This window comes from Schistocerca americana, chromosome 9 (genome assembly GCF_021461395.2).
Source record: "Schistocerca americana isolate TAMUIC-IGC-003095 chromosome 9, iqSchAmer2.1, whole genome shotgun sequence".
NCBI classification, from domain to species: domain Eukaryota; kingdom Metazoa; phylum Arthropoda; class Insecta; order Orthoptera; family Acrididae; genus Schistocerca; species Schistocerca americana.
The window spans coordinates 170,655,098-170,682,028 of NC_060127.1; the positions used below are offsets into that span (position 1 = coordinate 170,655,098).

The 26,931-nt window shown below is 46.1% G+C and overlaps 1 protein-coding gene and 1 non-coding gene across 2 annotated transcripts in view; one reads left to right on the forward strand and one right to left on the reverse strand.

The window, feature by feature from the left end:
* The first annotated feature begins 9,015 nt into the window (after positions 1-9,015).
* Positions 9,016-26,931, forward strand: part of LOC124550925 — a 236,299-nt gene continuing 218,383 nt past the window's right edge. The window contains exons 1-2 of the mRNA XM_047125721.1: positions 9,016-9,234; positions 12,281-12,285. Of these exons, the coding sequence (XP_046981677.1) occupies positions 9,184-9,234; positions 12,281-12,285 (56 nt within the window). The 5' untranslated portion in view covers positions 9,016-9,183. The remainder of the gene's footprint in view (positions 9,235-12,280; positions 12,286-26,931) is intronic.
* On the reverse strand, positions 10,870-10,944 carry Trnat-ugu. Its single transcript has one exon. It is a non-coding gene; the product is annotated as a tRNA-Thr (tRNA).

Genomic DNA, 26,931 nt, shown 5'->3' on the forward strand with positions numbered 1-26,931 from the left:
TACCTGAACTACCGTTGTCGGTGTTGATTTGCTGTCGATTCTGATAAGAACAACGCTATCACTGAACTGTTAAAAGCAACACACTTTGTGCTCTGCTTTCCTATTCATAACGAATCCTACACCCGTTATATCATTTTCTGCTGCTGTTGATATTAGCCTATACTCATCTGACCAGAAAAGTTTGTGTTCTTTCCATTTCGCTTCACTGACCCCTAATAAACCTAGATTGAGCTTTTGCAATTCCCTTTCTAAATTTTATATGTTCCCTACCATATTCAAGATTCTGATATTCCACGACCCAATTCTAACAACGTTGTCCTTTCGTTGATTATTCAATCTTTTTCTCATGGTCACTTTCCCCTTGGCAGTCCCCTCCCAGAGATCAGAATGGGGCGACTATAGCGGAAACTTTTGCGAATGGAGAGATCATCACGACACTTTTTCAGCTACAGGCCACATGTCCTCTAGATAGATTCACGATAGGTGTTTTTAATGCAGTGGTTTCCATTGCCTTCTGCATCCTCGTGCCGTTGATCATTGCTCATTCTTCTTCGTTCAGGGGCAGTTTCCCACCCCAAGGACAGGAAATTGCCCTGAACCTCTGTCCGCTCTTCTGCCGTTCTTGACAAGGCCATTGGCAGTATGAGGGTGACTTCTTATCCCGGCAGACTTCGGCCGCCAGTGCTGATTATTAATCAACATCTAAGCGGTGGCAGGTTTCGAACTCGGGTCTTAGCACTTTCTGTTTTTGTGTCCACATCCTTCGTCCCCTCTCTCTTTCAGTCCATCTCCACCTGCCATCGTCTGTCTGGTCCCACCCTAAGAGGAGGTTGCTGGTTCGTATCACCCACAGTATTTCTATCTTCTTCCAGTTACCCACTTGCGCATATGCCACATATATTTCACACATATTTAAGATACTTCACACATATTTGTACGCATATTTAACCTGTATTTCCGGAAAATTTCATCCTGTTATTTCATTTCAACGCAACTCAATGTTTATGACGTCATATCCCACGAACCACCTATCGTACAATGATATCGGTATACGGCATACAGTGATATCTGTGAATATTGTCTGCAAAGCGTATTGCAAATAGAGTTAGCGGTAAAGAAGAACTAAATCAAACGGCCGTACCTGACAGTTTAACTGCAGGAAGAACGAAAATGTAGTATTCGATACACCCTTCTTTCCACCATTTTTTAGGCATTGTCAGAGAGAAAAAAGTCATAAAAGTTTGATATTATGTGTAAAGTTTGTTGCAAGTCGCTATGCACTCTCATTCTCAAATGCTGGACAAATATTGTCAGAATATCTGCGCGTCATGACTTACTCTTCTTTTTCACCAAGGTCGGTTGTTCTTAGCCACGCTGTGATTCTTTCCGGACAGTAAGCAATATGTGTTCCAAGTTTCGTTGAAGTCGAACCAGTGGTATATACATAAATACATACATTTATACATACATTTTCGTAGTGTATATGGATTTACATAACCTTGTGTTACAAAGAAATTGCCGAGAATTTGAATAGGTGATACAGACAAACTTTTCAACGTAATGAAATGATATAAATGTCAAACTAAGTTTTCTTCAGAGCTTAATAAGCTTCTATGTCAGGTCCATTTGTTGCTCTGCAAACATCAAAAAAATTCTCGATTTCACGCCATGTGTTCCTTAGCATGACTGCCGAAAATCGCACGCGCAGATGACACAGATTTTTTCTGCATAGACAACGTTCTCTACGTAACTCCAGGAAAGAAGTCCAAAATGGGTAAGGTCAACACTTCTGGGAGACCAGGGAATAGGCGCACCCCTGCCTATACAACCATTTGAAAATCTGTTATTTAGCGTGTTACACACTTCTAGACGTTGTGTGGAGGCAGGACCCCTTTTTGCATAAAAATGATACGTTAAACAATGTTGTTCAGTTTCTGTGATTTGAGGAAACACAAACAACTGAAGCGTATCTGTATAAATTATGCCAGTGATTGTCCTTTCGGCGTAAAAGAAAAGGCCTACAGCTCGGTCATAAAGTAACCCACGCCACACGTTCACCTGTGCCGACTCACTTGACATGTTCTTGCCGCAACTTAAGGTTGTTCTGAACCCATATTCGGCAATTGTGAAGCTTAACAAAACTATTTGTAAGTAATTTTGTTCCATCTGAAAACAGTTTATATTCTTTATTTAATTTTCTGTCAAAGTTGTATTTCATTTATATTGGTAACTAGTTTCGATCATACTCTTTTATTTTAAAACCAAACTTAGCACTAAAGTGCTTATAAAAGCAAAGTTGTACCAACATACTCGGGTAAGATCCCCATAAGACAGTTGGTGGAACTTTCCTTTTGTAATCGCTTTAGTGTAAGAGCAGGTCTGGCTTGAAAATGAACGACTACTTTCGAAACAAGCCACCAATGAGCAGGGGGATTTTCTAAGGAACTGCCCATAACTAGTAACTTGGGACCACTGTATCTCGAAAAAGGATAAAGAAACCAAGAATATTTTTCAGGGTTGTTTGAACTCAGGTTTTTAGGAATATGCTGTAGAAACTTGAGCCATTCTCTGTGTTTAGCCGTTATGGATTCCACAGCTCAGTTTAGATACGAAAAAATTGTAAAAACCTCGTTTATGTTTTCTAAGGAACCACCCACGAACTAATGGTGACTCGATGTGCCCCTTAAGGTCCAACGTAGATCAGATAAAATGCAAAAATTATCAAACCATTCGGCCCATTTGCCTAAGCAGGAGGAAGTGTGTAATATTCATACTTTGACCCCTGTACTGTAGGATAGTTACAGTAAGCCGATCCCTCTGTTGGTTATGCAAATGGTCCCTAGCCCAATGGCTACTGACAACTCAGGACCATACTTTTCTACCGCCAGTGTAATCCGAGGTATGAGGTACGACTGCCGTTTTCACAGAGGCGTTTTGGAACACATACTGTCGGGGCAAGAAATCGCAGCACCAAGGAGGAATCGTGCAACGTAAACGAAGGTTGGTAGGCGTGTTTCTGCATCTCAGAGATAATGTTCATTCACATTTCGCAGCAGTCGTATAACAGCGGCGCTAGTATCGCCACTATGAGGATGCAAATTAGGTTTGCTTTAAATACAAGCAGTATCGCTATTGAGCGGTAGTTACGTTTAAGATTAGACGTCGTCAGCTGATGTTAGTGAAGAAAGCTTTTAAGACCACAAAGATACCTTTAGCAACACCTCACTGAGTTTGAACGAAGTCGTGTAATGTGGCTACGAGAGGCTGGATGTTCCTCTTGCGATAGTGCAGACAGATTTGGCAAGAATGTAGCCACTGTACATGATTGCTGGCTGCGGTTGTCACGAGACTGTAACGCCACAAGAAGACCGGGCTCCAGACGGCCACGTGGCAGTACCTGGAGCGAAGACCATAGTCTCTGGCACGTGGCTCCGGCAGCAGCAATTTGAGCAGCAGTTGGCACCAGAGTGACACAACGAACTGTTGCAAATCGGTTACTGCAAGGACAGTCCTGTAGTGTACATTCCAATTACCCCAAACCACCGCCATCTGCGACTTCCGTGATGTCAAGCGAGATATCAGCGGAGGGCAGTGGGAGGTCTGTTGGGTTTGCTGGTGAAAGCTGGTTTCGCCAAGCTGCCGGTAACGGCAGTAAACCGACATGCTTGCGCACTAGACACTCAGGAACTGCACCTGGCGTTGTGGTCTGGGGTGCGATTCCGTATGACAAAAGGGGCACTCTCGTGGTCCTCCCAGCACCCTCACTGGAAACTTGTACGTCAATACGAGATTCGACCTATCGTCCTGCCATTCACGAACAGCATTCGAGGGGCAGTTTTCCAACACGATAACACTCGCCCACATCCTCTTTTGGCAACCCAGCACGCTCTACAGCGTATCGACACGCTGCCTCTGCCTTTTCGATCACCAGATCTGTCTCCAAATAAAGGCCTGGCCAGACAGAATGCGGCCTGGCCGTCCGGCCTGTGGCCTTGAACCGCAGCCGGCAGGCCGCACTGTTGAATCGCTCGTTATTGTATGGCGGCTGTCTCACAGAGTGCGGCTGTGACGCACCGGCATGTGGCCTGCCGCGCCGGCCGCCGCCCGGTTGTCACAGATTACAGATTCGCCGCAAACCGGAGCGGCTGCCTGCCTCTGTTGGCGCACTCAACTGTTCTGTTGTCACAGTGGAAGCAGCGGCGTGGGGCAGTTTTTGTCTTGTAGCTCGTAGTGCATGCACACAGAAAGACTTATAGAGGAGGTGAGAGAATACAACTTTTTGTATGATACACGCGATCCTGATTTGGAGGTAGAATACTTTTGCCCTCGATATACTCTTGATAGAAAGCTGAATTGTCAGAAATAGTGTTGTCACTGTGACGTCCATAACTTCCAATATCAACTACTGTAAACTCGGTAGTATGGATCAACGATCGCCAGGAGAACTAGCGAAAAGAACTGTTGTAACAGGAGAACTGGGATCCACTATCCTTCGGGCATTTTAACCTGACAGCCTTTCCGTCTATGCTTCCAAGGCAGTTCGGAAACCCCTAGTTCTATAAATCCTTCTTCAGGTTTCTTCCACATCTCTGTTGTAGGAGTAGGAAAATACTTGGGCTGTAGAACAGTCCTTATTGTCTGGCACACTTGTTTCACAATATCTGAGAGTGTTGAACGTCTTAACCGAAAAGAAAAAGCTATGGCCTGGTGACTGTCGCCTGTAGTCAAGTATCTGGAAAAGATTAAAATCAATTATGCCGATAGAACGAATAGATAAGTTAACGACCAAAGATATGTTTGTTTAAATTCAATAACAATGCTATGAATACAATGAAACAAAACAATCTATTAAGTAGAAAGTTCTCTCTAGCGGGACATACGGAACTAGATGTTACTATCGTTTGCTGTATTCGTAAACACTGCAAATAAATTTATCACTCCACTCGTAACTACGTTGCGCGATAGCACTTTCTTCCGCCGAACCTTTCATATGATACAGCAAAACTGAAATGAAATAAATTATATGACTTCTGTTTGAAGCACAAAGAGGCCACAAATCGTTAAACTTACCTCAAATAAATGGCTAGTCTGTGCCTTGTATCAATTGGCTTTCTCCAGTTCGTTGTGCACTTCTCGGTCTACCTTTTTATCAGGCGATGCACATCCTCGAAACATTCTCGCGGCATACGAAAATATTTGAAGAACCTATCTTCGTCAGACTCTAGATCAATACACAGACGATGGTATTCTCCTAAGCTTTCTCTCTTGCTATTAATGTCATAGTGCACCCAACATTTCTTCTTCGAGCCGTTTCGTATCGCTAGCGCGAGCTACTCATTTCTGCACTTAAAAAAAAAAATATACACTCCTGGAAATGGAAAAAAGAACACATTAACACCGGTGTGTCAGACCCACCATACTTGCTCCGGACACTGCGAGAGGGCTGTACAAGCAATGATCACACGCACGGCACAGCGGAAACACCAGGAACCGCGGTGTTGGCCGTCGAATGGCGCTAGCTGCGCAGCATTTGTGCACCGCCGCCGTCAGTGTCAGCCAGTTTGCCGTGGCATACGGAGCTCCATCGAAGTCTTTAACACTGGTAGCATGCCGCGACAGCGTGGACGTGAACCGTATGTGCAATTGACGGACTTTGAGCGAGGGCGTATAGTGGGCATGCGGGAGGCCGGGTGGACGTACCGCCGAATTGCTCAACACGTGGGGCGTGAGGTCTCCACAGTACATCGATGTTGTCGCCAGTGGTCGGCGGAAGGTGCACGTGCCCGTCGACCTGGGACCGGACCGCAGCGACGCACGGATGCACGCCAAGACCGTAGGATCCTACGCAGTGCCGTAGGGGACCGCACCGCCACTTCCCAGCAAATTAGGGACACTGTTGCTCCTGGGGTATCGGCGAGGACCATTCGCAACCGTCTCCATGAAGCTGGGCTACGGTCCCGCACACAGTTAGGCCGTCTTCCGCTCACGCCCCAACATCGTGCAGCCCGCCTCCAGTGGTGTCGCGACAGGCGTGAATGGAGGGACGAATGGAGACGTGTCGTCTTCAGCGATGAGAGTCGCTTCTGCCTTGGTGCCAATGATGGTCGTATGCGTGTTTGGCGCCGTGCAGGTGAGCGCCACAATCAGGACTGCATACGACCGAGGCACACAGGGCCAACACCCGGCATCATGGTGTGGGGAGCGATCTCCTACACTGGCCGTACACCACTGGTGATCGTCGAGGGGACACTGAATAGTGCACGGTACATCCAAACCGTCATCGAACCCATCGTTCTACCATTCGTAGACCGGCAAGGGAACTTGCTGTTCCAACAGGACAATGCACGTCCGCATGTATCCCGTGCCACCCAACGTGCTCTAGAAGGTGTAAGTCAACTACCCTGGCCAGCAAGATCTCCGGATCTGTCCCCCATTGAGCATGTTTGGGACTGGATGAAGCGTCGTCTCACGCGGTCTGCACGTCCAGCACGAACGCTGGTCCAACTGAGGCGCCAGGTGGAAATGGCATGGCAAGCCGTTCCACAGGACTACATCCAGCATCTCTACGATCGTCTCCATGGGAGAATAGCAGCCTGCATTGCTGCGAAAGGTGGATATACACTGTACTAGTGCCGACATTGTGCATGCTCTGTTGCCTGTGTCTATGTGCCTGTGGTTCTGTCAGTGTGATCATGTGATGTATCTGACCCCAGGAATGTGTCAATAAAGTTTCCCCTTCCTGGGACAATGAATTCACGGTGTTCTTATTTCAATTTCCAGGAGTGTATATATCTCGCACAAAGATAACGTGTCCCGCTTGAAGCTTCCAAATCGTCTAACGCCAAGACAATCGCGCTACGCATGCAAGCTTAATAATGGGTTTCGGCCCCTTCCACAGTGTAACAGCTGACGCATCAAGAGTCGCTGCTGCGGCCGGCCGTTGCCTGTGTGGCGTCCCTGGCCGCCGACGGGTCCGGCCCACCGCTGCGAAGTCCGTCGCAGCGGCAGGCCGGATTCTGTCTGGCCAGGCCTTAACAGCGTATGTGACATCATCGTACGACAACTCTGATTTATAAGCAGCATTCAACATCCCTGTGCTGACAGACCAGTTCCAATAGTCATGGCGCCTATCACACAAACTGACATCCGGCACTTGTACAACACCATTAATGGCCGTTTGAATGCTTGCATTGAAGATTCTGGCGGTTACGCCGGTTATCTGTGTACCGGAATTCCACATTTGCAGTGGCTTCTTTCCCGTTTACATTAACCAGTGGTGTTGCAATGTCAATGACTTAAATACACTAGTAGCCATTAAAATTGCTATACCATGAAGATGACGTGCTACAGACGCGAAATTTAACCGATAGGAAGAAGATGTTGTGATGTGGAAATGATTTGCGTTTCAGTGAATTCACAACGTGCTGGCATGAGGAAAGTTTCCACCCGATTTCTCATACAGCAGTTGACCGACGTTGCCTCGTGAAACGTTGTTTTGATGCCTCGTGTAAGGAGGAGAAATGCGTACCATCACGTTTCCGACTTTGATAAAGGTCGGATTGTAGCCTATCGCGCTTCCGGTTTATCGTATCGCGACATTGCTGCTCGCGTTGGTGGAGATCCAAAGACTGTTAGCAGAATATGGAATCGGTGGGTTCAGCAGGGTAATACGGAACGCCGTGCTAGATCCCAACGGCATCGTATCACTAGCAGTCGAGATGACAGGCATCTTATCCGCACGGCTGTAACAGATCGTGCAGCCACGTCTCGTTCCCTGAGACAACAGGTGGGGACGTTTGCAAAACAATAACCATCTGCAGGAACAGTTCCACGACGTTTCCAGCAGCATGGACTATCAGCTCGGAGACCATGGCTGCGGTTACCCCTGGCGCTGCATCACAGACACGAGCGCCTGCGATGGTGTACTCAACGACGAACCTGGGTGCACGAATGGCAAAACGTCATTTTTTCGGATGAATCCAGGTTCTGTTTACAGCATCAAGATGGTCGCATCCGTGTTTGGCGACATCGCTGTTAACGCACATTGGAAGCGTGTATTCGTCATCGAAATACTGGCGTATCAGCCGGCGTGATGATATGGGGTGCCACTGGTTACACGTCTCGGTCACCTCTTGTTCGCACTGATGGCACTTTGAACAGTGGACCTTACATTTCAGATGTGTTACGACCCGTGGCTCTACCCTGCATTCGGTCCCTGCGAAACCCTACATTTCAGCAGGATAATGCACTACCGCATGTTGCAGGTATTGCACGGGCCTTTCTGGATAGAGGAACTGTTCAACTGCTGCCCTGGCCAGCACATTCTCGAAATCTCTCACCAACTGAAAACGTCTGGTGAATGGTGGCCGAGCAACTGTCTCGTCACAACACGCCAGTCACTACTCTTGATGAACTGTGGTATCATGTTGAGGCAACACGGGCAGCTGTACCTCTACACGCCATCGAACCTCTGTTTGACTCAATGCCCAGGCGTATCAAGGCCGTTATTACGGCCAGAGGTGGTTGGTGTGGGTACTGATTTCTCAGTATCTATGCACCCAAATTGCGTGAAAATGTAATCACATGTCACTTCTAGTATAACATATTTGTCCAATGAATACCCGTTTATCATCTGCATTTCTTCTTGGTGTAGCAATTTTAGTAGCCAGTGGTGTATGTTACCTAGGCAAATGTATATTTCACTTCTCTTCGTAAGTTATTGTTTGGTGTTGCGATTCCTTTTCCAACCAATGTGTATTAGGTGGCGTACTGATAATGCGGATAAGTTCACAAGACCTCGGCCACGGAGGCGCGTGTTGGCGAGGAGTGGGTGGACAGCGCACCGGCTGCTCCGCCGCTGCAGGCTTGGAGGTCACTCGGCAGTCGCGCCGACACACACTGCCCCCCACTCCGCGGCCACGACATACGGCAGGCGACTGGACGCCCCCCTTCTCCCCCTCCCAACACCACCAGCTGCCGGACCGCAGCCCGAGGCGCTCCCTCTGCGACGCCACGGACAGTCTGACGCGTCGTCCACTCTGTCCCACACACACTGCAGGCCGGGTTCGCGCCTCATTCGGAACACGCGCGGCGAATCCGTAGTCCGACTAGATCGGCGAAAGCGTCCAAAAACTCGCGAACCGCGGCGTCAGTGGCAGCTGCTGCAGTACTGAAACCAGCAGGATGGATGTCGACCAGCAGACTACTTCCTCTGAGAACGGCGTGGCTCCACAGGTAAGCCGGCACTTGCTGTATCGATGGTTATAACTTTCAGTCATTACCATGAACGTCCCTTCCCCCACCCCCCACTCCCCCCACCAACTACGATTCTTTAAACAGTAATATTGACGAGTACACGTGAGGCAATGCTGGCTTTACGACTTCGCTTAGAAGAAAGATTAAGGAAAGGCAAACCTACGTTCCTAGCATTTGCAGACTTAGAGAAATCATTTGACACTGTTGACTGGAATATTCTCTTTCAAATTCTAAAGGTGGCAGGGGTAAAATACAGGGAGCGAAAGGCTATTTACAGTTTGTACAGAAACCAGATGGCAGTTATAAGAGTCGAGGGACATGAAAGGGAAGCAGTGGTTGGGAAGGCAGTGAGACAGGGTTGTAGCCTCTCCCCGATGTTATTCAATCTGTATATTGAGCAAGCAGTAAAAAAAACAAATGAAAAATTCTGAGTAGGTATTAACATCCATGAGAGCAGTTGAACGGAATGGACAGTCTCTTGAAAGGAGGATATAAGATGAACATGAACAAAAGCAAAACGAGGATGATGGAATGCAGTCGAATTAATTCGGGTGATGCTGAGGGAATTAGATTAGGAAATGAGACCCTTAAAGTAGTAAAGGAGTTTTGCTATTTGGGGAGCAAAATAACTGATGATGGTCGAAGTAGAGAGGATATAAAATGTAAACTTGCAATGGCAAGGAAAGCGTTTCTGAAGAAAAGTAATTTGTTAACATCAAGTATAGGTTTAAGTGACAGGAAGTCGTTTCTGAAAATATTTGTTTTGAGTGTAGCCATGTATGAAAGTGAAACATGGACGATAAATAGTTTGGACAAGAAGAGAATAGAAGCTTTCCAAATGTGGTGCTACAGAAGAATGCTGAAGATTATATGCGTAGATTACATAACTAATGAGGAGGTATTGAATAGAATTGGGGAGAAGAGGAGTTTGTGGCACAACGTGACAAGAAGAAGGGACCAGTTGGTAGGACATGTTCTGAGGCATCAAGGGATCACAAATTTAGCATTGGAGGGCAGCGTGGAGGGTAAAAATCGTAGACCGAGAGATAAATACACTAAGCAGATTCAGAAGGATGTAGGTTGCAGTAGGTACTGGAAGATGAAGAAGCTTGCACAGGATAGAGTAGCATGGAGAGCTGCATCAAACCACTCTCAGGACTGAAGACAACAACAACGAGTACAAAGCAAATCCAAGCTTCTGATTACCTGACCAGAATGTGTTTAATATTTCACGTATATCTGGTAAAATCCCGAACCAACGGCCTTGCCGCAGTGGTAACACCGGTTTCCGTCAGATCACCGAAGTTAAGCGCTGTCGGCAAGCGGGCTGCACTCAGCCCTTGTGAAGCAAACTGAGGAACTACTTGACTGAGAAGTAGCGGCTCCAGTCTTGTAGCCTGACATGCGGCCGGGAGAGCGGTGTGCTGACCACATGCCCCTCCATATACAGTGACGCCCGTCGCGTGAGGATGACACGGCGGCCGGTCGGTACCGTTGGGCCTTCCGAGGCCTGGTTCGATCGAGAGGTAAAAACCCTGTGAAATTACAATGAAATGAATACCCTTAGCTGCTTACAGGCGTTGACATACGTCAACGGGGACAGATGAAAATGTGTGCCCCGACCGGGACTCGAACCCGGGACCTCCTGCTTACATGGCAGACGCTCTATCCAACTAAGCCACCGAGGGCACAGAGGATAGCGTGACTGCAGGGATTTATCTCTGGCACGCCTCCCGCGAATCCCACATTCTCAACGTATTGTCCCGCATTATATTCGTAGTGCCCCCGCCCATTATACTCATTACTCGCGGCGCGTTGACGATTCCCGTAAGAGTTCCGGCACTGTGCATTCGCACAAAAGAAGAAGATGGTCAAATGACCGGTGAGCCTTAACTATATATATATACTAAGATGGTATCTGTTCTTTCGGACATGTCCGAAAGAAGAGATACAATGTTAGTATATAAAAACCGTGAGGCTGACTATGCAAAATCCTAATTCGAAATTAGGGCTTTGCGTGGTCAACCACAGGCGACCAGTAAGAAATGAAACACAATTTTTTCTGAACGCAGGTTAGCTTCATTCGGGATTCCAATACCTCACATTATTTCCATGCAAAAACATATGAAATAGTGAGTCACCTGTAAAGGAGACGGCAATAGGACGCTGGTGTGACCTTTCGTTGAGTACTGCTCGAGTATTTGGGGTCCGTACCAGCTCGGATTGTAGCAAGACGTCGAAGCAATCCACAGGCGGCCTGCTAGATTTGTTACCGGTAGGCTCGAACTACACGTAAGTGTATGGAGATGCTTCGGGAGCTCAAATGGGAATCCCTTTAGGGAATAGCGACGTTCTTTCCGAGAAACACTTTTGAGAAAATTGAGGGAACCGGCATTTGAAGCTGACTGCCCAACGACTCTGCTGCCGCCAACGTATATTTCGCCTGAAGACCGTGACGATAAGGTACGATAAATTAGGGCCCATATGGAGGTATACACACAGTCGTTTTTCCCTCGCTCTCTTTGCGAGTGGTTCAAAATGGTTCAAATGTCTCATAGCACTATGAGACTTAACATATGAGGTCATCAGTCCCCTAGACTTACAACTACCTAAACCTAACTAACCTAAGTATATCACACAGATCCATGCCCGAGGCAGGATTCGAACCTGCGACCGTAGCAGCCGCGTGGTTTGCGAGTGGAACATGATGGGAAAAGACAAGTAGTGGTGCAGGGTACCCTCCGCCACGCACTGTACGGTTACTTGCGGAGTATCTGTGTAGATGTAGACGTAGATATCTCCGTTCAATGCGACAGCCTTACGCCACCTTACTGGGGTGGGGGGGGGGGGGGGGGCTTTATGACCGCATGCCATCACTCGGAGGCTACGTCTTCCTACATTAATAACCTCCGCACCACTCACGTACTACTTCCTGCGGAGTGCATCATTCACTGGGCCAAATACATGGCCGTCGGAAGGTGCGAAGTCCAGCGTCCCGACTGGTGGACGAGTGTGTCAGCGCTAGCAACGGAGACGCCCAGTTGGGAAACGAGAGCCCGCATCTCGTGGTCGTGCGGTAGCGTTCTCGCTTCCCACGCACGGGTCCCCGGGTTCGATTCCCGGCGGGGTCAGGGATTTTCTCTGCCTCGTGATGGCTGGGTGTTGTGTGATGTCCTTAGGTTAGTTAGGTTTAAGTAGTTCTAAGTTCTAGGGGACTGATGACCTAAGATGTTAAGTCCCATAGTGCTCAGAGCCATTTGAACCATTTGGGAAACGAGGTGTTGGACTGTGATCCACCGACCACCTCGAATGAGAGTGTCCACACGTCCTAACGTTCTAGGGGTCACAACTGTGAACGGTTGGCCGGAGCACAGAAAATGAAACAGGTTAGCGCGAATTTGTTGTGATGATGACAGAAGCTTCGCCCAACAACTTGCCGTCCTTTTGTTCGCTGCCAGAACTCCCTAGACATTCTACGAGCGCCTATGAATACCTGCGCTGCTATAGTTTTGCACCGGAAGACACACAAGCACAGTTCTCTGCTTGGAAGGCGCCTCCGTTACAGACGCCATTTTGAAGGCTACTTATAGCGCCAACTCCTGTGGGAACTTCATGAAACTATAGGTGCTAAACCGAGAATACTTCACTAAGTCCAACGACAAATACCGCATTTTCTCAACCGAAATTGGACGACAAAAATAATGTGTTTCATTTCTTAATGAGCGTCCCAGATATGTTGGTTTTACTGGATTATCGTTATTCGCCCATCACAACAGGTCCTTGGGCTCTTTCTCAAGAGTTGTAAGCGTATCAGCCAAGCGTCTCCATCCCCCCCCCCCACCCCCCACAATAAAAAGTGTGTGTGAAATCTTATGGGACTTAACTGCTAAGGCCATCAGTCCCTAAGCTTACACACTTTTTTTAAAGCACTCCGTCTTCAGGCCACGAGTGGCCTACTGGGACCATCCGACCGCCGTGTCATCCTCAGAGGAGGATGTGGATAGGAGGGGCATGGGGTCAGCACACCGCTCTCCCTGGTATTCTTGACCGAAGCCGCTACTATTCGGTCGAGTAGCTCCTCGATTGGCACCACGAGGCTGAGTGCACCCCGAAAAATGGGCCGGCCGCGGTGGTCTAGCGGTTCTAGGCGCGCAGTCCGGAACCGCGCAACTGCTACGGTCGCAGGTTCGAATCCTGCCTCGGGCATGGATGTGTGTGATGTCCTTAGGTTAGTAAGGTTTAATTAGTTCTAAGTTCTAGGCGACTGATGACCTGAAAGTTAAGTCGCATAGTGCTCAGAGCCATTTGAACCATTTGAACCGAAAAATGGCAACACCACATAGACGCTCGATGGTCACCCATCCAAGTGCCGGCCACGCCCAACAGCGCTGAACTTCGGTGATCTCACGGGAACCGGTGTATCCACTGCGGCAAGGCCGTTGCCAAGCTTACACACTACTTAACCTAAATTATCCTAAGGACAAACACACACACACCCATGCCCGAGGGAGGACTCGAACCTCCGTCGGGACCAGCCGCACAGTCCGTGACTGCAGCGCCGTAGACCGCTCGGCTAATCCCGCGCGACTCTCCACGCCAGATGGCTACAATCTCCTCACGTCGTGTTGAAGGAATGTCAAACAGAATCATGAAAAGTTGTTCCAACATAATAAGTAACGAAACTTCCTGGCAGATTAAAACTGTGTGCCGGACTGAGACTCGGGCTCGAGATCTTTGCCTTTCGCGGGCAAGTGCTCTATCGTCTGAACTACCCAAGCACGACTCACGCCCCGTCCTCACATCTTTACTTCTGCAGTACCTCGTCTCCTACTTTCCAAACTTCGCAGAAGCTCTCCTGCTAACCTTGCAGAACTAGCACTCCCGGGAGAAAGAATATAGCGGAGACATGGCTTAGCCACAGCCTGGAGGATGTTTCCAGAATGAGATTTTCACTGTGCAGCGGAGTGTGCGCTGATATTAAACTTCCTTTCTTCCGGGAGTGCTAGTTCTGCAGAGTTCGCAGGAGAGCTGTGAAGTTTGGAAAGTAGGAGGCGAGGTACTGGCGGAAGTAAAGCTGTGAGGACGGGGCGTCAGTCGTGCTTGGGTAGCTCAGATGGTAGAGCACTTGCCCGCCAAAGGCAAGGTACCGAATTCGAGTCTCGATCCGGCACACAGTTTTAACCTGTCAGGAATTTTTATATCAGCGCACAGTCCACTGCAGAGTGAAAGTCTCATTCTGATGATAACTCATCACTGAGTTTTAACGAGAGGCTAGATGTTCCTTCCGCGATATTGCAGAAAGACTCTGTACGAATTTAGCCACTCTACATGACTGCTGGGGGTGGTGATAACGAGAATTTACGGTCGCACGAAGACCTGGCTCCGGATGGCCATGTGGCACTACCGAGAGAGAGGACCAGTGGAGCATCGTGCAAAGTCTCAGCAGCAATCTGAACAGTGATTGGAAGCACAGGACCTGTTACAAATTTGTTACTTCAAGGAAAGCTTCAAACCAGACGCGCTGTGGTATGCATTCATCTGAACTCAAACTATCGCCGTTTCCTGACTTCAGTGGCGTCAAGTGAGACCTCATTGGAGGGCAGGGTGGAGGTAGGTTGCGTTTTCTGGTGAAAGCTGGTTGCGCCTCGGTGCCATTGATGGCAGTGTGTTGGTTAGAAGGAGGTTAGTTGAGGGCTTGCTTGCAACCAAGCTGATTGCATGCTAGACTTACTAGACATACACGTGGAGGTATGGCCTCAGGTAGAATTTCGTATAACAGCAAGAGCCCTCTCGTAGTTATCCAACGCGCCTTGACTACAAATTGTGATTCTACCTGGCGTGCTGGCACTCATGAACATCATTGCAGGGGGTGTTTTCCAACACGACAACGCTCGCCAACATGCCGCTGTTGTAACCCAACATGCTCTGCAGTGCCAACATGTTGCCCTGGTCTGCTGGATCACCAAATATGTCACCAGTCCAGCACGTAGGGGACATCATCCGATGTCAACTCCAACGTCGTCCACAAAGAACGGTCAACAGCGTCACTGCGCGACAGCAATGGAAATGTTACCGATGATGGTTACTAAATAGTTTTCCGTAATTCCTTCGCGAAAGAAGACGAAGTAAATTTTCCAGAATTCGAAACCAGAACAGCTGTTAGCATCAGTGACATAAAACTAGATATCTTAGGCGTTGCTAAACAACTCAGATCAAATTTTGTAGTCCTGTCTTCCTCAGTTGCGTGTAATATTACGGTATATTGATAATTTTTTCTTATGGATCGTCTGACAGCAACTGAATAAAACACAATTTTAGTGTCATACGCGTTTTCGCCTTTATTTTCTGCAAGTCATCATCTGTGGCAGGTTGGGTGGACAATTTCTTACATTGCATTGGAACAAGCGTTCAGTTCATAGTGCTGTGGAATGTGGAACAAAAACCGCAAATTGGCATTCATAAGAAGAAGAACAACACGAAAAATGCAACAGCAGCGTAATATATAAGAAATTGTCCACGCAACCTGCCACTGATGATGCCTTGCAGAAAATAAAGGCGAAACGCGTATGGCACTAAAATTGTGTTTTATTCAGTTGCTGTCAGACGGTCCATAAGTAAAAATTATCAATATACCGTAAACTCAAATCACTTTAGAAAGGCAAGTCTTTCGGTCCAGATGGTATACCAGTCAGGTTCCTTTCACAGTATGCAGACACAATAGCGCCTTTTTTGGCAGTCATATACAACCGCTCACTTGACGAAAGGTCTGTTCCTAAAGACTGGAAAGTGGCACAGGCCACACTAATATTCAAGAAGGTAAATAGGAGTAACCCATTGAATTACAGACCCCCTATCACTGACCTCAATTTGCAGTACGATTTTCGAGTATTACTGTACTCGAACATTATGAATTACCTTGAAGAAAATGAATTATTGATGCATAAATACACGGAGTCAGAAAATATCGTTCTTGTGCAACAAAGCTAGCTCTTTATTCCCATGAAGTAATGAGTGGTGTTAACAAGGGATCTCAGATCGATTCCATATTCCTAGATTTCCAGAAGACTTTTGATACCGTTCCTCACAACCGACTATTAATCAAATTGCGTGCATATGGAGTATCGTTTCATTTATGTGTCTGGATTTGTGATTTCCTCTCAGAGAGATCACAGTTCGTAGTGATAGACGGTAAATCATCGAGTAGAACAGAAGTGATATTTGGTGTTCCTCAAAGTAGTGTGATAGGCCCTCTGCTGTTCCTGATTTACGTAAATGATCTAGGTGATAATCTGAGCAACCCCCTTAGATTACTTGCAGATAACGATGTAACGCTGTAATCATCAGATGATCAATTCCAATTACAAAATTATGTAGAGAGAATTTGTGTATGGTGCGAAAAGTGGCAATTGGCACTAAACAAACAAAACTGCGTCGTCATCCACATGGGTACTAAAAGAAATCCGATAAATTTTGGGTATACGATAAATTGCACAAATCTAAGGGCTGTCAATTCGACTAAATACCTAGGAATTACAATTATGAGCAACTTAAATTGGAAAGATCACATAAATAATATTGTGGGGAAGGCGAAACAAAGACTGCGCTTTGTTGACAGAACACTTAGAACATGCGATAAACCCACTAAAAAGACAGCCTACATTACACCTGCCCGTCCTCTGCTGGAATATTGGTGCACCATATGGGATCATTACCAGATAGGATTGACGGAGGACACCAAAAAAGAGCAAAGAACGGTAGCTCGTTTCGTGTTATCGCACAATAGGGGTGAGAGTGTCACTGAAACTGAAATGATTCGCGAGTTGGGGTGGCAGCCACTGAAACTAAGGCGGTTTTCTTTGCGGTGAGGTCTATTTACGAAATTTCAATCACCAACTTTCTGTTCCGAATGCGAAAATATTTTGTAGATGCCCACCTGCATAGGGAGAAATTATCATCATAATAAAATAACAGAAATCAGAGCTCTAACGGAAAGATTTAGGTGTTTCTTTTCCCCGCGTGTCATGCGAGAGTGGAATGGTAGAGAGGTAGTATGAAAATGGTTCGATGAACCCTCTGCCAGGCACTTAAGTGTGAATTGCAGAGTAACCATGTAGATGTAGATGTAGAACCAGTATTAACCGCCTCTGCCTCGATCGATCAAGGGCAACAAGCATGAAACTCCATCCCACGAACTATCTGACAATTCATGCCATTTTGCATGCTTGCATTTAACTTATTGCTGTTTCACTGGCGATTAACGCACTAGCTTTCCACATTTACGAAGCCTTACTCCCTCCCCCGCCCGGTCCCCCAAAAATATTCTCCTCCCCCCCTCCCTCCATGAACCATGGACCTTACCATTAATGGGGAGGCTTGCCTGCCTCAGCGGTACAGATAGCCGTACCGTTGGTGGGACCATAGCAGACGGGTATCTGTTGAAAGACCAGACAAGCGTGTGGTTCCTGAAGAGGGGCAGCATCCTTTTCAATAGTTGCAGGGGCAACAGTCTGGATGATTGACTGATTGAATACGACATTAGTAGTGTAGCGCTTGACACAGTCACGTTGATTAAATATTTGGGCGTAACATTGCAGAGCGATATGAAGTGGGACAAGCATGTAATTGCAGTTGTGGGGATGGCGGATAGTCGTCATCGGTTCATTGGTAGAATTTTGGGAAGAAGTGGTTCATCTGTAAAGGAGACCGCTTATAAAACACTAATACGACCTATTCTTGAGTACTGCTCGAGCGTTTGGGATCCCTATCAGGCCGGATTGAGGGAGGACATTCAGAGGTGGGCTCCTCGATTTGTTCCAAAAAAAATGGTTCAAATGGCTCTGAGCACTATGGGACTCAACTGCTGAGGTCATTAGTCCCCTAGAACTTAGAACTAGTTAAACATAACGAACCTAAGGACACCACAAACATCCATGCCCGAGGCAGGAGTCGAACCTGCGACCGTAGCGGTCTTGCGGTTCCAGACTGCAGCGCCTTTAACCGCACGGCCACTTCGGCCGGCGCTCGATTTGTTACTGGTAGGTTTGATCATGACGCGAGTGTTACGGAAATGCTTCAGGAACTCGGGTGCGAGTCTCTAGAGGAAAGGAGGCGTTCTTTTCGTGAATCGCTACTGAGGAAATTTAGAGAACCAGCATTTGAGGCTGACTGCAGTACAGTTTTACTGCCGCCAACTTACATTTCGCGGAAAGACCACAAAGATGAGAGAGATTAGGGCTCGTACACAGGCATATAGGCTGTCATTTTTCCCTCGTTCTGTTTGGGAGTGCAACAGGTAGAGAAGATGCTACTTGTGGTACGAGGTACCCTCCGCCACGCACCATATGGTGGATTGCGGAGTATGGATATAGATGTAGATGTAGATCTGGCCATGCTGTGCTGGTACTGGGAACGGCTGAACGCAAGGGAAATCAGGCGTTATTCTCCCCGATGTCATGCAGCTCTACTGTATGTTTAAATGAAGCCGACATCCTCTTGGGTAAAATATTCCGAAAGTAAAATAGTCCTCCATTCTGATCTTCTGGCGGGGACTACTCAGGGGGCTGCCGCTATCAGGAGAAACAGAACTTGCTTTCTACGGATCAGAGTGTGGAATGTCAGGACCCTGAATCGGGCAGTTAGGTTAGAAAATTTAAAAATGGAAATTGAAATACTAAATTTGAATGCAGTGGAAATGAGTGAACTTCGGTAGCAGGAGGAGAGGGCTTCTGGTCAGGTGAATGCAGGGTTATAAATACAAAATCAAATAGGGGTAATGTAGGAGTAGATTTAATAATGAGTAAAAAAGTAGGAATGCGCATAAGCTACTATGAACAGCATAGTGAACGCATTATTGTGGCCAAGATAGACACGAAGCCCAGATCCACCACAGCAGTACAAATTTATTTGCCACCTAGCTCCGTAGATGAAGAAGAGATTGAGGAAATGTATGATGAGGTGAAAGAAATTATTCAGATGGTTTAGGGATCCGAAATGTAATAGTCACAGGGGACTGGAATTCGATTGTCGGAAAAGGAAGAGAAGGAAAAGTAGTAAGGGAATATGGGCTGGGACGGAAGGAATGATAGAGGAAGCCGACTGGTAGAATTTTGCTCAGGGCTTGATTTAATCATGGTTTCACAATACTGACACAAGGCTATATACATGGAAGAGACCTGGAGACACTGGAAGGTTTCAGACTGATGATATAATGGTTAGACAGAGATTTAGAAACCAGATTTTAAATTGGAGGGCATTTCCAGGGGCAGATGTAGACTCTGACCACTATTTATTGGTTATGAACTGCAGATTAAAACTGAAGAAAAGGCAAAAAATGTGGGAATTTAAGGAGATGAGGCCTGGATAAATTGAAAGAACCAGTGGTTGTAGAGGATTTCGCAGAGAGCATTAGGGAACGATTGACAAGAACAGGAGAAAGGAACACAATAGCAGAAGGATGGGTAGCTTCGAAAATGAAATAGTGAAGGAAGGAGGGGATCATACGTAACAAGACGAGGACTAGTAGAAGTCCTTGGGTAACACGAGAGACTCTGAATTTAGTCGAGGAAAGGAGGAAGTATAAAAATGCAGTAAATGAAGCAGGCGAAAGGGAATACGAACGTCTACAGAAAGAGATCGATGGGAATTACAAAATGGCTACGCAGGAATGGCTAGAGAGCAAATGTAAGGATGTAGAAGCATATATCACTAGGGGTAAGATAGATACTGACTAAAGGAAGATTAAAGAGACCTTTGGAGAAAAGAGAACCACTTGTATGAATGTCAAAAGCTCAGATGGAAAACCAGACCTAAATAAAGAAGGGAAAGCAGAAAGGTGGAAGGAGTATATAGAGGGACTGTGCAAGGGAGATTTACTTGTGATCAATGTTGTGGAAATGGAAGAGGACATAGAGGAAGATGAGGAAGGAGATATGATACTGCATGAAGAATTTGATAAAGCACTGAAAGACTTATGTCCCAGGAGTAGATAACACACCGTTAGAGCTACTGATAGCCTTGCGAGAGGGAGCCGTGACAAAATCCTTCCGTCTGGAGAGCAGGATTTATGAGACAGGCGAAATATCCTAAGACTTCACGAAGAATATAATAATTCCAACTACAAAGACAGTATGTACTGACAGGTGTGAACATTACCGAATTATCAATTTAATACGTTGGCTCTGAGCACTATGGGACTTAACATCTTAGGTCATCAGTCCCCTAGAACATACAACTACTTAAACCCAACTAACCTAAGGACATCACACAACACCCAGCCATCACGAGGCAGAGAAAATCCCGGACCCCGCCGGGAATCGAACCCGGGAACCCGGGCGTGGGAAGCGAGAACGCTACCGCACGACCACGAGATGCGGGCAATTTAATACGTCATGGTTGCAATATACTAACACGAATTCTTTACAGAAGAATGGAAATACTAGTAGAAGTCAACCTCAGGGATGATTAGTTTGGATTTTGGAGAAATGTAAGGACAGGAGAGGGAAACTGACCCCTACGTCTTGTCTCAGAAGATAGGTTAAGGAAAGGGCATCATACCTTGACAACATTTCTAGACTTAGAAAGGGGCTTTTGACAATGTTGGCTGAAAAACTGAAATTATGCAGGTGGTGGGGGCTAAAAAAAATGTGCAAAAGGTTGGTTATAACGTGTACAGAAACCAGACGGCAGCTCTAAGAGTGGAGGGCCTTGAGAGGGAAGCAGTGGTTGAGAAGGGAATGAGACAGGGTTGTAGCCTACGCCCGATGTTATTCAATCTGCTTATTGAGCAAGCAGTAAAGGAAACAAAAGAAAAAATTGGAGTAGGAATGAAAGTCCAGGGACAAGAAATAAAAACATTGAAGTTTGCCGATGACATTATAATTCTGTCAGAGGGAGCAAAGGACCTGGAAGAGCTGTCTAACGGTATAGACAGAATCTTAACTGGAGGTTAGAAGATGAACATCAACAAAAGCAAACGTGGATAGTGGAATTCAGTCGAATTAAATCAGGTGATTATGAGGGGATTAGATTAGGAAATGAGACAAACTAGTAAATGAGCTGAATGGAATTGGGAGAAGAGAAATGTGTTGTAAATCCTGACTAAAAGAAGGACTCGGTTGGTACGACACATTCTGAGGCATGAGTACTTGCGCTGGTGGGAAGCGTGTGAGGTAAAAATAGCAGAGATGAATACACTAAGCAGATTCAGAGGGATGTAGGTTGCAGTAGGTACTCTGAGATGAAGAGGCTCACACAGGATAGAGTAGCATGGGGAGCTGCATCAAACCAGTCTTCGGACTGAAGACCACAACAACAACGATTACATTAACCTGTGATCTTACAATGTTAATAACTTAAATATATTACCTACACAAATCTAGTCGCAAAATTTCATTACTTTATATTTATAATTACAACTTTGAACATGGCTGACGTTTGCAGCAACCGTATACACAAATTTGAGAAATATGTAAAAATCTGCCAACCGGTTGCATAGGTCAGTCTCCTCACACTACACCGGTGTTACTTATGTTTTAATGTTTGACTTTTTGAAGAACATTATGTCTTATATTTTAATGTATGACTTGAGCAACTCAGCTCTTAAATCACTGTACATCTTTGACGATATGTTCTTCATGTAATTACCTTACCTTCTGAAGAAGTCACCCTTAGAGGTGACGAAACCTGGTCAAGGTATATAGAAAACCTATGCAACCGGTTGGTAGATTTTTACATATTTTTCTAATATTGATAATTTTTTGATGTTACGACTTTATTCCGTCATTGTATTTATGCAGCATAATATTATCTGAATATCTGTCGATTATATCACACAAACTCAGTGTGTATATTTACTGTATCATAAATACCCTCGTAGCGCAGTTACGCTATTTTACGTGCGGCCAATCGATTGCCTGTCGTGGCAGCCAGAGTTTGGTCATGGACTGAGGAAAGAAGTCGGCTGCGTCCGTTCCAGAATAACCATCCCGGAATTCGTCTTAATCTATTTAGGGAAATCACTGAAAACCTAATTAAATATGGTTTGACCGGGATTCGAAATGGCTTTCTCCCAAACATGATGGCAGTGTCTAACCACTATACCTGCTCGCTCCGTTATAAAATATGACAGTTGATGAACCAGCTACGTACATGAAAGAATATAGTACAAAAATAAACGTTGGTGATCAGTTGTGAAATTCTGAACGTAAGCGGTTATAAGATGAGTACTTAGGAGCAACAGATGACATGCAATGATCTACGGCTCCCCATCTGCCGGAATACTCTGCAATTCACAATTAAATGAGTAGTAGGGGGTTCATCCAACCACTTTCAAACTATTTTTCTACAGTTCCACTCTCGAACATGGCACAGCAAAAAGGAACACTTAAATCTTTCCGTGCGAGCTCTGTTTTCTCTTATTTTATTACGATTGTCATTTTTCCTACGTAGGTACGCTTCAACGAAATATTTCCGCATTCGGAGGACAAAGATTGTGATTGAAATTTCTTGAAAAGGTGTTGTCTTAGCGAAAAACGCTTTTATTTATCATGATTGCCATCCCAACACAATAATCATATCCGTGATACTCTGTCCGCTGTTTCGCGATAATACAAAACGAGCTGCCCTTTTTTACGACTTTCAGACTGTTGAAGATAGAGGCAAATTATTACCCAAAAATGCAAGAGAAAGTATTAAGTGCAGAATCTACACACATCACTCCCGCAGGTGTCGTGAATACAAAATTACATTAATTACAGTGGCAATGAAGTAGTCATCCTTCAGGCTTTCCATACGCGACTAGAAGTGGATGAAACTCTAACACATCGTACCATCCTAAGTTGCCTATGCCATCCACTATACAGTGATTTGCTAGAATGTATGCAGACGTAGTTGTAATAGCGTTCTTCGCAAGTGTACATTTCCCTACGATTCTTCCGGATAGACATAATATGATGTTTGCCTCCGACAGAACTACGGTATGTGCCGTTGTGTAATAACCAGTAGCTCCATCCCGGATTCTTTCTAGAAGTAGTAAGCGATAAACGTTTTTACTATCATCATTTATTAGTTTCGAAGACGTTTGAAGTTGTGTGTAAAGCTCAAAAATGGTTCAAATGGCTCTGAGCACTATGGGACCTAACTGCTGAGGTCATCAGTCCCCTAGAACTTAGAACTACTTAAACCTAACTAACCTAAGGACATCACACACATCCATGCCCGAGGCAGGATTCCAAACTGCGGCCGTAGCGATCGCGCGGTTCCAGACTGTAGCGCCTAGAACCGCTCAGCCACTCCGGCCGACTGTAAAGCTCATTGGAAGTCGCTCTCATTCTCGCATTCTTAAATACTGGAAGACTATATTGTGGGTAAATTGCGCTCCGTTACTTATGCAGTCTCAAAACATGTACATGGTTTCAAATGTTAGTACTGTAGTACTTTAACGTAAGGTTATGCGTCTTAATGAGTAGATTATGAAAGCATTTTAAGATTTTAAATTGAATCAGTGACTATATCGAATACTAAAAATAAAATTGTTGCTACCCCTGGAAACCGCCAGCATCTGGACTGGGTGAGCATAGCTGTCCTGTAAAACAGACATCTCCTTATGTAATCTACACTGACAGAAAAGAATCGCTACACCAAAAAATACTTAACGTTGAATAATGAAATTTCGGCAATACATTTGTCTAGGCAACATATTTAACTGATTAAAATTGTAAGACCACAGGTTAACGCCAGTGCGAGATAAGCCATCTGAAAACGCGAAAAGCTGGTACACTATTAAGCAGTGTAACCGCAGGATGTTGAATGCGGTCATGCAAAAGTGAACGCATTGTGTTGTACGGACTCCGGGCCCGCATCTCGTGGTCGTGCGGTAGCGTTCTAGCTTCCCACGCCCGGGTTCCCGGGTTCGATTCCCGGCGGGGTCAGGGATTTTCTCTGCCTCGTGATGGCTGGGTGTTGTGTGATGTCCTTAGGTTAGTTAGGTTTAAGTAGTTCTAAGTTCTAGGGGACTGATGACCATAGATGTTAAGTCCCATAGTGCTCAGAGCCATTTGAACCATTTTTGAACGGACTCCGGGTGTCAGTTTGTGGCACGGAGTTCCATGCGTGTAGCATTTGGTCGGTCAATACAGGGATGGCGAATGCTTTAGTGCATGACACACGAATTGCCCGATGATGCCCCATACGCGCTCGATTGGAGACATCTGGTGATCCGGTAGGTCAAGGCAACATGTCAACACTGAGCAGAGCTTTTTGCGTTACAACAGCGGTATGTGGGCAAGTGTTATCCTGTTGGAAAGCACCCCCTGGAATCGTGGTCATGGGTGGCAGCAAACAGGGTGTGTGGGGTAACCACGAGATTGAAACTTCCTGGCAGATTAAAACTGTGTGCCGGACCGAGACTCGAACTCGGGACCTTTGCCTTTCGCGGGCAAGTGCTCTACCATCAGAGCTACCCTAGTACGACTCACGCCCTGTACTCACAACTTTACTTCTGCCAGTACCTCGTCTCCTACCTTCCAAACTTTACAGAAGCGCCCCTGCGAACCTTGCAGAACTAGCACTCCTGAAAGAAATGACATTGCGGAGACATGGCTTAGCCACAGCCTGGAGGATGTTTCCAGAATGAGATTTTCACTCTGCAGCGGAGTGTGCGCTGATATGAAACTTTCTGGCAGATAAAAACTGTGTGCCGGACCGAGACTCCAACTCGGGACCTTCGCCTTTCACGGGAAAGTGCTCCACCATCTGAGCTACCCAAGCACGACTCACGCCCCGTACTCACAACTTCAGGAGTGCTAGTTCTGCAAGGCTCGCAGGAGAGCTTCTGTAAAGTTTGGAAAGGAGGAGACGAGGTACTGGAAGAAGTAAAGTTGTGAGTACGGGGCGTGAGTCGTGCTTGGGTAGCTCAGACGGTAGAGCACTTTGCGAATTCGAATCTCGGTCCGGCATACAATTTTTAAATCTGCCACGAAGTTTCATATCAGCGCACACTCCGTTGCAGACTGAAAATCTCATTCTGAACCACGACATTTCTCCTGCTTTCATACGAAATCGCACCTCAGACAATAACTCCAGTGTGTTTAGCACGCAGACAGGTTAGCTGCAGGTCCTAAACTGGCCTCCTACTACCAAACATACGACCATCACTGGCATAGAGGAACAACCAGCTGTTATCAGAAAACACCACAGGCCCCCACCCTGCCTTGCAATGAGCTCTTGTTTGACACCAATGAAGTCACAGAAGGCGGTGAGATGGTGTCTGTTGGTGTGTGCTACAGGGTTTTTGTCTCGAAGCTGTTACAACGTGTATTTAAATCAAACCTCATCTGGATCCTCATTGCGCCACTATTAAGGCCAATTTACGCGACTGACGCGAAATTTGAATAGACAGAAACGCGGCTATCAAATTTCGTTTATGTCGCAGAACTCCTTCGTGTTGCGATTTTTTTTCCGTCAGTGTATGTACGATAGTTCGCACATAGGAAGGATACGAGGAAACGTGTAGGATGCGTAAACATGCACCAACAATGATGGCTAGACAATAACGTGGTCAGAAAATCGTACATGACTTCAGTTCCAACAACAGGTCAAGTTTAACCACATCCGTTGCTCATTACTCACAGACCCGACTGTCTACAGGGTAATGTCGGATGAGGATAATTGTAGTATTACCTCAAATTCGTGATATTCCTTTTACCCTGTTATTACATTCCAATGACGAAACATGACCTTGTAGAGTGTTAGTATACTAGATCACTTAGCGCATGCTGTCTAACAAGTGTTCTTACCCGATGGAGGACGTCATCTCTTTTTAGTCGAGTTTGACGAGTGCGGTTAGCAACGCCTGATCTGCCACCTGTTCTTCCAGAGGTGCGCTTAGTTTTATTCGCTGTACTGGAGCATACTTTAATCTTTTTCATCATTTCGCGGCCCTGTCAGAAACTGTATAAATATCAATTTTAATTTTAATAACCAACAAAAATGGCTCTCAGCACTATCGGACTTAACTTCTGACAAGGGAACATCCCCATCGCACCCCCTCAGATTTAGTTATAAGTTGGCACAATGGATAGGCCTTGACAAACTGAACACAGATCAATCGAGAAAACAGGAAGAAGTTGTGTGGAACTATGAAAAAATAAGCAAAATATATAAACTGGGTCGTCCATGCCTAAAATAGGCAATATTAAGGGCGATGTGAGCCGAGGAGCGCCGTGGTCCCGTGGTTAGCTTGAACAGCTGCGGAACGAGAGGTCTTTAGTTTGAATCTGCCCTCGCTTGAAAATTTTGCTGTCTTTATTTTCGCAAAGTTATGATCTGTCCGTTCGTTCATTGACGTCTCTGTTCACTGTAATAAGTTTAGTGTCTGTGTTTTGCGACAGCACAGCAAAACCGTGCGATTAGTTGACGAAAGGACGTGTCTCTCCAATGGGAACCGAAAACATTTGATCGCAAGGTCATAGGTCAACCGATTCCTCGACAGGAAAACACGTCTGATATATTCTATACGACACTGGTGACAGCATGTGCGTTCAAAAATGGCTCTGAGCACTATGGGACTTAACATCAGTGGTCATCAGTCCCCTAGAACTTAGAACTACTTAAACCTAACTAACCTAAGGACATCACACACATCCATGCCCGAGGCAGGATTCGAACCTGCGACCGTAG